We start from the raw sequence: 12,919 nt of genomic DNA, 5'->3' as shown, positions 1-12,919 counted from the left end.
GTCCCATCTGTTTATAAAATATGTATTTGCTTCTTTTTGAGACAAATCTTCTCTTAGTCCTGGCCCAAATCTTAGGATTTAAATGTCTTAATTTCTTCTCATGGCAAACCCCAGAAGGTTTAGTTCAGCAAAGAAGGAAGAGATGGCTCCATTACCATATGCAATTATCTTGTGGAAAGAAAGGTGTGAAAGGTCTGACAAATTAGGCTAGGAAGTAGGCCATGTATATACAACAGAATGGACACAGCTGGTCACCAAGGACAATGGTGTATTCTCCAGTTGTGAGGAATGGTCAATAAAAATCCAAGTCTTTACAGGGGGACATGGTCTGCTCAGAGAAGTTACCTGGTCCAGCAGCAGGTTATGAAGGTGAATGATGTGCTGCAGCCCAAGACACCAGAACATCACCGGGGCAGTGCTGGAGTCACCATCCCTGCAAGTGTTCACAGCCCGGGTAGACGAGGCCTCAGTGACAGCGGTTAGTGGTGGCCTTGGCACCGCTGGGGATGGTTGGGCTGGATGAGCTTAAAGGTTTTCAAACCAAGTGGATTCTCTGATTCTACCATTTGGCCTTAAACATCAGGACCAGACCCTGCTAGTCCCTGAAGCCAAGGGAAGTCTGATCCTGCAAACACGGGGCCTCCAGCAGGTAACAGCACCTCTGTCACTGGATATATTAACTGTTCCCTTCAGTACCCCTACAAAATGATTCGAAAGCATTCTTGGAGAAGTTTATAAAACTTGTTTTCTCCTGTTTAAGCTTTCCATTTGAAGGAAGTGCACATCCTGGACTAGCCGTGGCATTAGCATGGTATTGCTGGGATAACCCCCTGCTCTGAGGACACCAGAGCAACTGGTGTGCTTGAGCACAGACCTGGGCAAGGAGAAAACCAACTCTGTAACCTGGGAGGTAACTCTGCAGAGACAACCTGAGTAGACCTGTCACAGTGCATTGCTCTAGAGAGCACCTTCTTGGTTACAGGGACAGGCTCCATGGCAGGGACTCTTACCTAGACCTCCAGGTGGCTCTGACCCCTTCTGAAAGCACTTGCCGGGTGGGAGCTGCTGTTGATGCCTTTTTGCCGGGGCAGAGGTTCTGCATTTTGCTTGATGAGAAACAGTGCAAACAGAAACAATTTTCCTTCTGTAATTTTCAATGAAAAGAGAAGTTATTTGATTGTGAACCTTAACCTCCAAGAGCAGAGACTTCTACCCAAATCACTAAGTGTCCTGGAAAACACCGAGAATCAGGCAGGAGATCCCCTGGCAAGGTCCTTATCTGTGATTTCACTGAGAGGAAGCTTGCTGCCCACCCAGCAGCAGCCTCTCCTAAAATGAGCACTACAGGTTCTATCTTTTAACGTAGTGTTCCTGGGTTAAAGGAAAAGGCCCTGTGGAAATCACAGGTCAACTCCTACTGACTTAAATGACTTCATGCCTAATGGAGAACCTGAGAGGGCAGCCAAGACATGTAGACATTATGGTCTGCCTCTATCACAAATCCTGGTAAAACCGAGAGCCCAAGGGACACCAGGAACCTGAGGAGGAATTTCCAGGGTCGACCACACAGGCACCCAAGCACTGCTGCAATATGACTCCTTCTTTCCCTCTCACTCCTCTTTCCTTTATTTCTTCTAAGGGACAACAGGAGAGGGAAAAGCAGCACAGGAACTGCTAAGTCCCTTCTTAAGGCCTGGCCCAAGACTGCTCAGAGAAGGCCTAAGAAGGTGAGACATTCCTTAGTGGATCTCACCAGTGATCCAAGTACTGCAGAACATCTCCAGTAGCGGGAGACCCCCATTAGGAGCATGCAAACCTGGCCACTTTCTTGCCATACATTCCCTGAGTATTTGTTCATGGGCTTTTAGTCCACTATATTTTCACCCCCCTTTCGAGCCAGTTGGTACTGTTGTCCTCCACAGCCTTTTGCAGCAGCTCCTAGTAGTCCACCATCCACTGTGTAAAGAAGCACTCCCTGTTATTCTTGTTAAGCCTCTCCGCCCTTACCTTGTGTGCCCTGCACTTAGGGCATTGCATGATTTAGCAACCAGCAGCCCTGCATTTGTTGTTTGCTGTCAGCTGCCCTCACCATTGGAAAATGTCAGTCACATCCCCTCCTTCAGAATTCCTTCTCCAAACGGGAAAGTCACAGACATTCCCAATTTGCCTGTTTCCCAGTCCTCTTTCTCTGCATCTTTTCTAACCATCCTTTTGGCACTACACGTACCACAGCTATACCCAACAGGCAAAATGTGAGTGCACCACCGTTTTGCACAACGGGAAAGTCATGCTTTGTGGTTTGTTCACAAGACAGCACTGAGACAGGCCTGACATCATTCTGAATAAATATGCCTGGCACCACCTCCAAGAAATGTATGTCATGGGCCTGTCAAAGCTCTCCTCCTCCTCTGTCTTCAATCTTTTCTTCACCCTCCTACTGCATGCTCACATTCCTCCAAGCCAAGTCCACACTGCTCTCCCATTTTCCTGATACACCTCCACTTTCCAAGCCTCCCTTTCCAACAGAAGAGAAGCACAGAAGACCCCGTATGCACCGATTTACTGTGCACAACACACTGCTGAACACACGGTGAAAATGAGATGGAAGATCTGCACCACCGCCTCGCCCTGCAGCAAGCTACCACCAGACATCTGTGTCTGTAGCACTGCTGGGGGCAGTAGCCACCATTTGTATGAGGTAAAGAAACTCTTTCACATATCCCTGCTTAACCTTGTGTGTGCAGTTTGGCAGAGCCAAACCCACCTTCCTGTGCCTCACACCGTGGCTGAGACTAGACACACTTCAACATCTCAGCCTCAGCGCCTGCACCTCCCACAGCCTTGCCTTCAGTGCTGAACATCACCAACCAGAGGAGTCAAAAGCAGCACCGCCAGCCAGGAGATGGGAAGTAAGGGAGAATGCTACCAAATCCACATCTCCTTCCCCCTCATCTTTGCCTCTGCATGGAAAGACCACTGTTTTCTTTGCCATTAGCACGCTGGAGAGAGTGTACAGTGAACAAAAAGCACTAACCGGGGTGAAGCATGCACGCACCAGTTGTCTATGACATGACACTTGAATCTGCTGTTGCTAAGGATAATGGTTTTCACTGGTTTCTTCCATATATTCCATACAGGAATGTGTATTCTGACAGAATCACAAGGGGGATTTAGTCAAAGAAACCTACTGGTGGTTTTATTTCACAGCAGAAATCTATAAAGTGTATTTATCCGCAGCTGAATCAAATTGAAGGGTCTGATGTGGCTCCTCATGGTATCACAGAATTCTGACATTGATTTGAGAATGATTAAACCCTACCAAAATATCTCAGCTGTCCTAAAACTAACTAGGCTATAATCCCAGGCACTTGCTGAGTAATATGGAAAACAGAATGTTTCACACATGAGCCTCGAGAGCTTAAATTCAGGTAACTGATCAGGAACGCACAGCCCGGTGACTGTGGGATTTCACTGAAGGGACAGGGTTTATGGCAACGTGAGTGAAAAGAGACCACTTTCTAACCATTACCACAAGCAGACAAGTTGTATTAAAAACATTTGCTCTGTAGGTAACACAAAATAAAGTATTATCATCTGATCAGCTCAAGTAATGCTGATTTACATCTTTGACTCAACTCTTCCCTGTACAGTTGCAGTAAGGGTGCAATTTTACAAACCCATAGTCAGTTGAACACATTTACAACACAAATGATACACTATGTACAAACCTAGTTCTCCCAGGCACTTTGCTCAGCATGCTTCAACACAGAAGTGATTTATCCACTTCTAGGATAGGATGCCAGTTTTTCCTTTAATTGCAATACCCAAATACTTATCAAAACAGGAAAACAATCCATTTGCTATCACGTGGTGGTGTTCTTAAGTCACTTGTTTGTTACTGTATGTCATAGAAAAGTAGAACCAGTCACAACAATAAATAACACTGCTTATTATGAACTGAGACTTCTATTCATGGGATCACACTTTCAGCCTGAGTGCTTTTACGAGACTGTAGGATCCATTTATCTTTGCTTTTCTTGACACGTAGATCAAAATTGCAACTGCAGGTACTGCTACTGCTGTCACAGAGGAAAATGCAATAATCAGTGGGATCATTTGGTCTGGTCTTTCCAATCTTTCTGAAACTGGAGAGAAGAGAAGAAAAAAGTTGTGTAAAAACTGACCGACAGGGACACGTATATTCCTGTAAAAGCAGTGCTATTCACGACCTTCACTGGGAACACTAGTTCTGTTTTCTTGCACAAAGCACATTTCAAAACGTTTTCCTTATGCCTTTGGTTTTTGGTAGTAACTTCGTATTACACACTTCAAATCCTATTCATGGTCTTGAGTTTGCTCTGCAAGTTCAAACCCAGCTGATATCATCTACAATGAAGAATACGATGGATTTCATGGAGAACACAAGAGTATCAGGTATTACACCCAGGAAACACCTGGGGACATTCCTACCTCCTGGAAACCATGCTTCAGGAGAAGACCATGTTTTATAAAGCCCCATGTTTAGATCTCTTTGTGAAACAGAACTTTCTCTGGATTGGTTTCACTGTTCACGCACATGGCCCTATCTTTAAAGCTACTACACAAGTTTGGGTAGGAGAGACAATACCTTCTACACTGAAAGGAGGTTAAATACAGCTTATTATCCCCAGCTGTTTGGTGCTGAGGATTTTGGTTTGTTTTGGTTGTTGGGTTTTGGGGTGGTTTTTAGGTTAACCGTGCTATTGTTGCGCAAGGTTCAGCCATGAGCTAGTTGTGCTTATCTTGACACAAAAGTCATTAGAAAGTATGAACAAACTAAGTTAAGGGCAATAGATCTACCTACCTACAACAGCTATTTCAACCACTGTGATGTTGTTTCCAATCTCACTGAAAACGTCAAGCAAATATCTGCCTCTATCATTTTTGGTGACTTTGTAGAGTATAAAGGTTCCATTCACTGATGGCAGAATAATTTCTTTCTCCTGATTGATGGACTTTTTTCAGGACCATCTCTGATGGTGGGTCACTGTATGTGCTACATGTAATAGTGATGTTTTCTCCTTCCTTTTCTAATGCATATACTAACACAGTGATATTTTGGGGAGGAACTGAAAAGAAAGGCAAGGTAGGAAGCAAAAAGCTCATGAGGTACCACAGCTTGTACACATAAAGTACTAACTCACTTTGTGAAAGGACTCAATATAATATTCAAGCATGTAACTTTAGACGCTACTCTGCACTAACTATCCTTCACACACTGCAATCACCAGCTGACAGACATTTTGCCACTTAATGGAGCATATTGCATATCTTCTACACTCTATGGAGCCTTTTCTTCTTTTCTTATTTTAAATTCACTGTTTATTCATTTGAGTTCATTAAAGGACAAAGACCAACAGCCCCAGAGGTTGATGTCCTCTTTCAACAGAAGAGAAAAGGCACAGGAAGGAGCTCTAGAATAGTACTTTTTTCTATAGGCTCCACAATTTTACATCCTGTTTTCAAAGGTGGAAGTGGAACTATGAATGATTCTGAAGCAGCAATGACTTTGTGCATCTGCCTTTTTGGACGGAAGGTTTTGTCAGCACTAAGGTCCCACCACTGATGACAAGAACCTGGGTAACTGCAACTCATCTCAGGGTTTAAAAAACAATTCTTTCTTAGTGGAATTGAAGAATTTGCCACCTTCTGTCTCAAGGGTTGTGATTCCATCACCTATTTTCTTTCATGGAGTACTCTGAGCAGAGGTAACATCCATCAAAGTGCAAGAAATGGTAACACTTCTCCTTGTATCAGTGCACTTGAAGGGAAAAGTGAAAGTGTACCTTTTGGTGCAGCTTCAAAATAGTAAAGAACAAGGAAGAGAGATGGACTAGTGGCAGAAGTGATCTCTAAGCAATATACTGTTGCCATGCCATAAACAGAAGCAGCAGGGCTAAAGCAGAGAAGTTTGCTTACTGCTGAAAATGAGACTTGGCTACCAGGGCAGTCGGTGTTTGGTGTGGCTTAAATGCAGCTTGCAAGAACAGGAGAGAGCTGTAACTTAAAGGAGGGCCTAGGGGCTGTAACACAGCCCCTGCACAGAGAGGTTCAGCACGTACACTCTCTTTGAATCTTTTGCATGCAGATCTCTGGATGCTCCAGTGACCTATCTGAAGAACATACAGGCACTGCGTATCTTCTCTGCCTCATACATACATCTGCCACTCGGCAGGAGCGATGGAAGCTCGGCTGACATGAGCCCTTTGCATAAGCTAGATGTACTAAGGCAGATTTCAGCCTTCATTATTTAAAGCTTCCTAAATGACTTAATGACATTAAGGCCACCTTTGAACTCCACTGACATCAAAGACAGAATTCCCCTGTCCTTCACAGATTGAGATCTGCTCCTAAAATCCATAAACCAGAAAACTCGTGCTCTGTCTTGTTCTACTAACCTCGAACACGTAATTTCACATCTTTTTCTTCTTTGCCGAATTGGTTATAAGCTTCACATTCATAAAGCCCCAGATCTTGACTTTTTATGTTCTGTATGGTTAAAGTGGCATCTGTATAAATTTTCTCAGGCTCCCCAGTAGTCTTCTTTTTCTTCCAAGAGATCACTGGAGCCGGATTGCCAGAACTAGTACATTTCATTATCACAGTTTCTCCTTCTTTAACGACAGTGGCAGGGATAACAGAGATCATTGTATTCTTTGGTCCATCTGAAAGGAAGAACCCTGTCGTTAATCATCACTGGATTTTGTAGAGGTGGATATAGCACGTCCTATGGGATGTCAGGTTGTTGGCCTCCCAAAGTTAATTTCTTTCTCACCCTCAGAACAAGTAAAGCACATAGTGCCAGAGCTACCACACTCTTGGTTTATAGCCTAAACCAAGAATGTTAAGAAGGAAGATGAGTTTCATGCTCATCCAGATCCTGATTACATTAGGATTAGGCCTGTCATTACATTAAGGATTTCATCTTTGTTTCGCTCATCAGCACTGCTCCTTTCTGTGGGGAAGAGCAGAGGACTAGGTTGGGTTTACTGTACTCAGAGGGTGGTGTTTCATTTTATTGGTACATTTATCACTGAAGGAAGTGGAGCATAAACTAATTATTTTTAAACGACTGGGAAAACATTATACACACTTACATTCCACATTAAGTGTTATTTCACTTCTGCTTTTCCCAAACTTATTTTCTGCTACACATTCATAGTCTCCTCCATTTAGGAACGTCACAGATGGAAGGAGAATTCTCCCCTCGCTATAAGGCCCCAAGTCTGCACCGTCAGGTTTTCTCCTTAAAATAATCCTTGGAGAAGGGTTACCCTCAGCAGAACATCGTATGGAAACATTTTCTCCTTCTTGAACAGTGGTAGAAGGTTCAATGGAGAGTTCTGTAATGTCTGGAGCACCTGCATGACAAAAGAAAATGCTCTTAAACTAATGCAGAAGTACTAAAGGTGGGGAGGGGTTTAAGAAAGCAGGAATTGCTTGCCCAAGGATCTCTTTATTTGGTTTTGGGCCCAGGCTCCATCTGAGACTTTTGGCTCTATTGAAACAGTATCAATAATAATACTAATAGTACCAATAACACTAATAACACAATACTAACAGTGATACTGTTACCAATACCAATACCCATACCAATAATGTCCCAAATTGATTTACTATTAAATAACTACTAAATTTACTACTAATGACTAAAACTACACGTTCAAAGAAGACGACTATGATGTCCCTGTGAAACTGCTATACACGTTAGCACTTCAAGGAAAGAACAGTGTCCCCCACATCACCACTTCCTCAGATTCTTTTATCACTTTGAGCATTGCATTGCAGGAAGCACAAGTAGTATGTATGTACAACAGCAGCACAGAGAGAATGAGTTGAAAATGAAGCATAGAAATGAAAAGCACAGCCCATGATGAGCAGGAGTACATTGAAAGCTAACTCCTGAATACAAAACAAGGAACACCCCAGTCATTTCCTAATTTTCAGTGTTTCAGCACCCTCCAACCCAACAGGCAGTTGGGTACTGGGTGATACAGGTTAAATTCAAGCAGACTTGTACCTTGTATAACTATGTCCACAGCTGCTTTCTCTGTTTTATTCGTTACCAGATTAGTCACTTCACAGATGTACAGTCCTGAATCAGTGAAACGGGCATCAGGAATAGAAAGGACATTGTTTTTTGTCAGAAGCTGGATGCTTTCATCAGCCAGATGTTTTCTCCAAACTATCTGTGCTGGTGGATTACTCTCAGTCACACAAGTGAGGTTTACAGTGTCTCCTTCCATTGGCCAGTTGCCTGGAGATGCAGTAATGCCAGTATTTTGTGGGCCAACTGGAACAGAACAAAAGAGACAAGGTCAGCAAGTGAATGAAGAATGACATGCACATCTTTTACACTAGCTTCTGGGGAGGTACTCTGCACACAATACCCAGAATAAATGAACCATGTTTATTCCAGTAACACAGTGGAACAGTTTTTCCAGGCTTGATAAGACATTTAGCTTGCAGCTTTGAAAGCCAAGCTAGACAAAACGTATACAAACTATTACTAGTTTTTTATTCTTCCATTTGTCTCCCTATTGTTCAGGACAATAAACTTGTAGCTCCTAAGCATAATAAAGCAATTTTAATAACATGCATCTGCCAGTTTTCTTCTGGTCACCACCTTCTGAAGGAGCACCAGTGCCCAACGTAAGCATTGCCTAACTTCTGCCATGAACAACAGTTGTATTTAATGACCCAGTGACTGTTACTGAATACAGCAGAACTGAACTTGTGCCAGAAATAATATAAGTAAGAAGTGCAGACTCTAAATTACTTATAGCACACACTTTGGAAACCCATTCCATGAACCTTCACATTAAACAGGAATCGGTGTGAAAAGCCTAGAATGAAAATGCTTACAGTTTGCAGTCAGTTTCTCAGAAGTTACTCTTTCTTTGGGTTCAAAGTCCATATTAGGAATTGGTAACTTGGCCACACAGGTAATCTCTTTCCCAATATCTTCAGCCGTGGGATTAAATGAATATGTGACAGTTTTGTTCTCTGTATTTGTGCTGTCATCCTCATAAAAATTTTCCTCGTGAAGAACATGTCCCTCTTTCTTTAGGAGTACTTCCAGGTAATGAGAAGGATACACATCAGGAATTCTACAGGTAACAGTGACTGGTTCCGCAGCAACCAAGTGTGGGCTGATCTCAATGACAGGATCTCTGGGAAAAGCTAGAAGAATAAAATCCATTTCTTTAGTCTAGCAGAGATGAGCTGTAGGGTCAACATAAGAGCAAGATCCAGGCAGCAAACATCTTGAGTTTAGAGACATTCAGAACATGTCATTGTATCTACTTTATTATCAGACATTATCCATATCTTGATATGAAGACATACAGGTCTTTTATAAGCAGTTCATACACTAACAGGAATTACACTTGTACCACTGTTGAAATATGATCACAAATGATCTAATAAAATCCAGCAAGGCACCTAGACAGTGGTACAGCTGCCTAAACACAGGCATCCAGAGCCATCCAGACACTGGTGCTATCCTGTTTTCTGTGTTGTTCAGGCGACAGAACCATTCCCCTGCAGACTGCAAATGCTTTGATTCTTTATTTTTTTCCAGCTCTACAAATGTTTTGGGCAGTCTATGCTCTGGCTTTCAAGGATGAGAATAAATAAGATCAGTACATACAACCTTCAGTGCAGAAAGCTAAGCAGAAAGGGGCTGAGAAAGTGTCCCAAAGAGACAGATAAAGAAATCTTATAAGGAATATATGTTGAACTACAGCAGACCCATTATCTCAGCATTATCAGTTAACTACCAACCACCACACCAAAAAACACTTCTTGATTTGGTCCAAATCCTACTTAAAGAGGATTTTACATTTCTACTTACAGTAAAGTTCAACTTTGACACTCTTCTCTTTCTTCTCTTTTTTCTCTTTCTCACCACAGAAGACAGTACATAGATAGTCATGAGAATTCACAATGCTGACTGGACTCATAGTCAAGGTAGAGTATGTCCTATAGTTATTCACTGTTCCTCCAAGGGGGTTGTCCATCTGGGTTCTCCAGGAGAAACTGGGCGATGCACAGCCAGTAGTATTGCATGTGAGTCTGAGTGTTTCTCCAATCTGTTTAACAATCCTGTTAGCAGGTATAATCTCCATTTCAAAAGCTTTAACTGCAATAGAGAGAACAGACATAAACTCATGTGGAGGTTAAACTAATAAAGTTTATGCAGTGGTTTACATCTCCAAAATGTCCCATAAACATTGCTATTTTTGTCAAAGATAATACTCTTAACAGGCAGTTCCCACGTACAAAATAACATGAACCCAACACTGTCAGTGAAAATAAACGCATTGGCGCAATATAACACTTTTTGTCAGGTGGATCTGGTTCTAAAACTGTCACATTTAAGGCAAGGAGTGGCAAGTAAGATAGCAAGGACAACTGCAGAATGACTTTCAACAGGACATTCAGTACCAAACTTGACTGATGCTGTCAGGGATGACAGTAAAAATCAAACATGCACTGATACACTGCAGTTGTCTCCTAGACTGTCTTTTAGCAAACTCAATAAGAAAATGACTGTGTCATTGCAGAGCACAGAAAAGCTGAAAGTAAATGTCAAAAAAAGCTTCCTGACATTTTGACAGAACTACTTAATTGCCAGTTGTGTTCACTGAGATGGAAAAGTAACTGGAACAAAGAGAAATAAAGACCTAGCAGTAAACTGTAGGTCAGTTTACACCTAACAACGTCAAAACCCAATAAAGACAAATAACACACACCAACTTACCAGTCATGAACACATAGGAAATTATTAGCACAGCTTGGCTTGTTCTTCCCATCTCTTTTAACACTGGTAATTGCTGTTACTAGGCAAAGAAAGTAAGTTCAAAAGCCTTCGTTTCTATTCTGTGTGAAGAAGCACAGTGAGCTCCTGCTGCTCTGCACCAGTTTATGAGCATAGCTCCAGCGTCCTCTTTATAGAGGCTCTGGTCGAGGTGGAGCGCGAAATCCCTGGACGGGGAAGTCCGGAGCGGGAGGGATCGACGCCGGGCTGCGCCCTCTGCTGCTCCCTGCAATGCACAATTGGAAGCCCAGGAAAACAAGGAATACTAACGCTGCCCACTGTACATAAAAGGAGCAAGATCCGATCCTGCAAACAACTGATAAAATGAAAGAATGTGGGTAATTCCAAGCAACTGAATGGCACTGTATCTCAGATGGAAAAGTTGTTCAAGTTTGCTTTCAGTGTAAATATTTTTGTAGGGCTGAGTCTTGAGAATACTTCTAATAATACCCAACTCTGTAAATAACTTGACCCAGCTCAGTATTCCCCTTGAAAACTGCGCAACCAGTTCAAGAGGTGATGTTATTCCCATTCCTAAGTTTAAAGATGAAGAAATAAGTTCGATAACAGAAGTCTGGAGATCCAAGCTGATCAGCCTGAATCAGGTTCATCTTTTTGGGATTAACTGAGTGAATACATTTTCCCAGTTCCACTTTAAAAATGTCTCTTAAAATGTCCCTCTTTCAAGATGCTACTGGTATGCATTACATCACTGATGTGCCTCCAGTTCTCCTCTGCCCAGTTGATGTATTGAGGAATATCAGCTTATAATACAACTCCGGGATTATTTTCAGTGTTTGGTTTCCAGTGGGTATGTGAATCCAGACTGGAATCTTTCCGAGGACAACTACTACTGGCTAATATAGCAACAGTGCTATGAAAAAAGTCAAGTTACATTTTCGGTGTTTAATTTTCAATTGGGAAAAGGCTGTGAATGCAAAGAATGGATGAAGGTTTCCAGATCTCAACTGTTTATTTATTCAACTGCTTGAGGAGTTTGTATTGGTCAGTTGTGAATCCCTAAATAAACAGCAAGAGATTCAAAACTAAACAGATATGTTATTTTAAAACGTCTCTCGTAAACTGTTTGTAGGTAATAGTTTGGTCCTTTGATGCCTGTGAAATACTGCCCTCAAATAGTACATTTTATAAACAGCACAGATTAAATGTCTAATAAATGAGTATTAACTTGAAAAAATAAAAGCTGAAGTAACAATGCTGCAGGTGCTAAAGAAATGTCATTGCTGAAAGCTGGCACCACATCAACATGATGCTTTTTGAGTCAAGGAGATTTTACATTTAATAACCTAATGCTAGCTCCAAAACGCCATGTTCAGGTGAGAGTAGTACCAGAGGATGTAAAGCTTCTGCTGGCCTAGAGTCAGTGTGTCTTCTTCTGGTTTTTAATGCTTTTTCCTGGCTGCAGCTGCCCCAACATTTGCATCCTGACCAAAGGGTAGCTGGCCAGTACAAGCTGCTACAGGAACACATGAGGTTAAGATAAGAAGCATCAACCACTTTTTTCATACACTTCTCATAAACTCGTAAGTCTAAAAGGGATGTAATGATTGTAGGCAGATACAAACCGTGCTCTCAGCCAGAAAGTATGTCTTCAAAATAAGAATGATTTGTAACAACAGCAGTGTTGAGAAAGATGACAAAAATAAACAACACAAGCCAAGAATGACCCTGAAGACAATAAACCAGGGCCATCCGAAGCACCTAGCAATGCCTAAAGCCACTAAGGCTGACATTCACTGGAACTGCCAGTGGATTCTCCCATAATATATTATTTCTATTATCTTCATCATTATTCTTATTAGAGGAGGAGGAATGAAAAGCAATGTCCTAAGTGTCAGCAAATGCAAGCAGAGTACTGTGCTGGAAGCACTGCTATCAAACCCAGAAATCCAAATCTATCCAGAGGAGGTAAAAACATCTACAGAATGTGATTTCACTGGAAGGGGTTTTGGTGAAGAAGAGTGTAGTCTCTTACTTAAGTTGCAAATAAAGACTTCTTAACCATGGGCAGACAGAAGCAAGAAATGAAACTCGTCT

At 42.1% G+C, this 12,919-nt stretch overlaps 1 protein-coding gene across 1 annotated transcript; it reads right to left on the bottom strand.

Moving 5' to 3' along the window:
* Positions 1 to 3,978: 3,978 nt before the first annotated feature.
* Positions 3,979 to 10,183, bottom strand: VCAM1 (vascular cell adhesion molecule 1; the record flags this gene model as incomplete). Its single annotated transcript, XM_010012843.1, has 7 exons — positions 3,979 to 4,145; positions 4,959 to 5,108; positions 6,438 to 6,719; positions 7,137 to 7,400; positions 8,060 to 8,332; positions 8,905 to 9,222; positions 9,896 to 10,183. Coding segments are annotated over 7 exons (1,742 nt in total), but the record flags the coding sequence as incomplete, so codon positions are not given.
* Between the last annotated feature and the right edge of the window lie 2,736 nt (positions 10,184 to 12,919).

This window comes from Nestor notabilis, unplaced genomic scaffold (genome assembly GCF_000696875.1).
Source record: "Nestor notabilis isolate BGI_N333 unplaced genomic scaffold, ASM69687v1 scaffold2574, whole genome shotgun sequence".
Taxonomy (NCBI): domain Eukaryota; kingdom Metazoa; phylum Chordata; class Aves; order Psittaciformes; family Psittacidae; genus Nestor; species Nestor notabilis.
The sequence above is the reverse complement of the archived record's forward strand: the minus strand, read 5'-3'. Positions and strand labels throughout refer to the sequence as shown.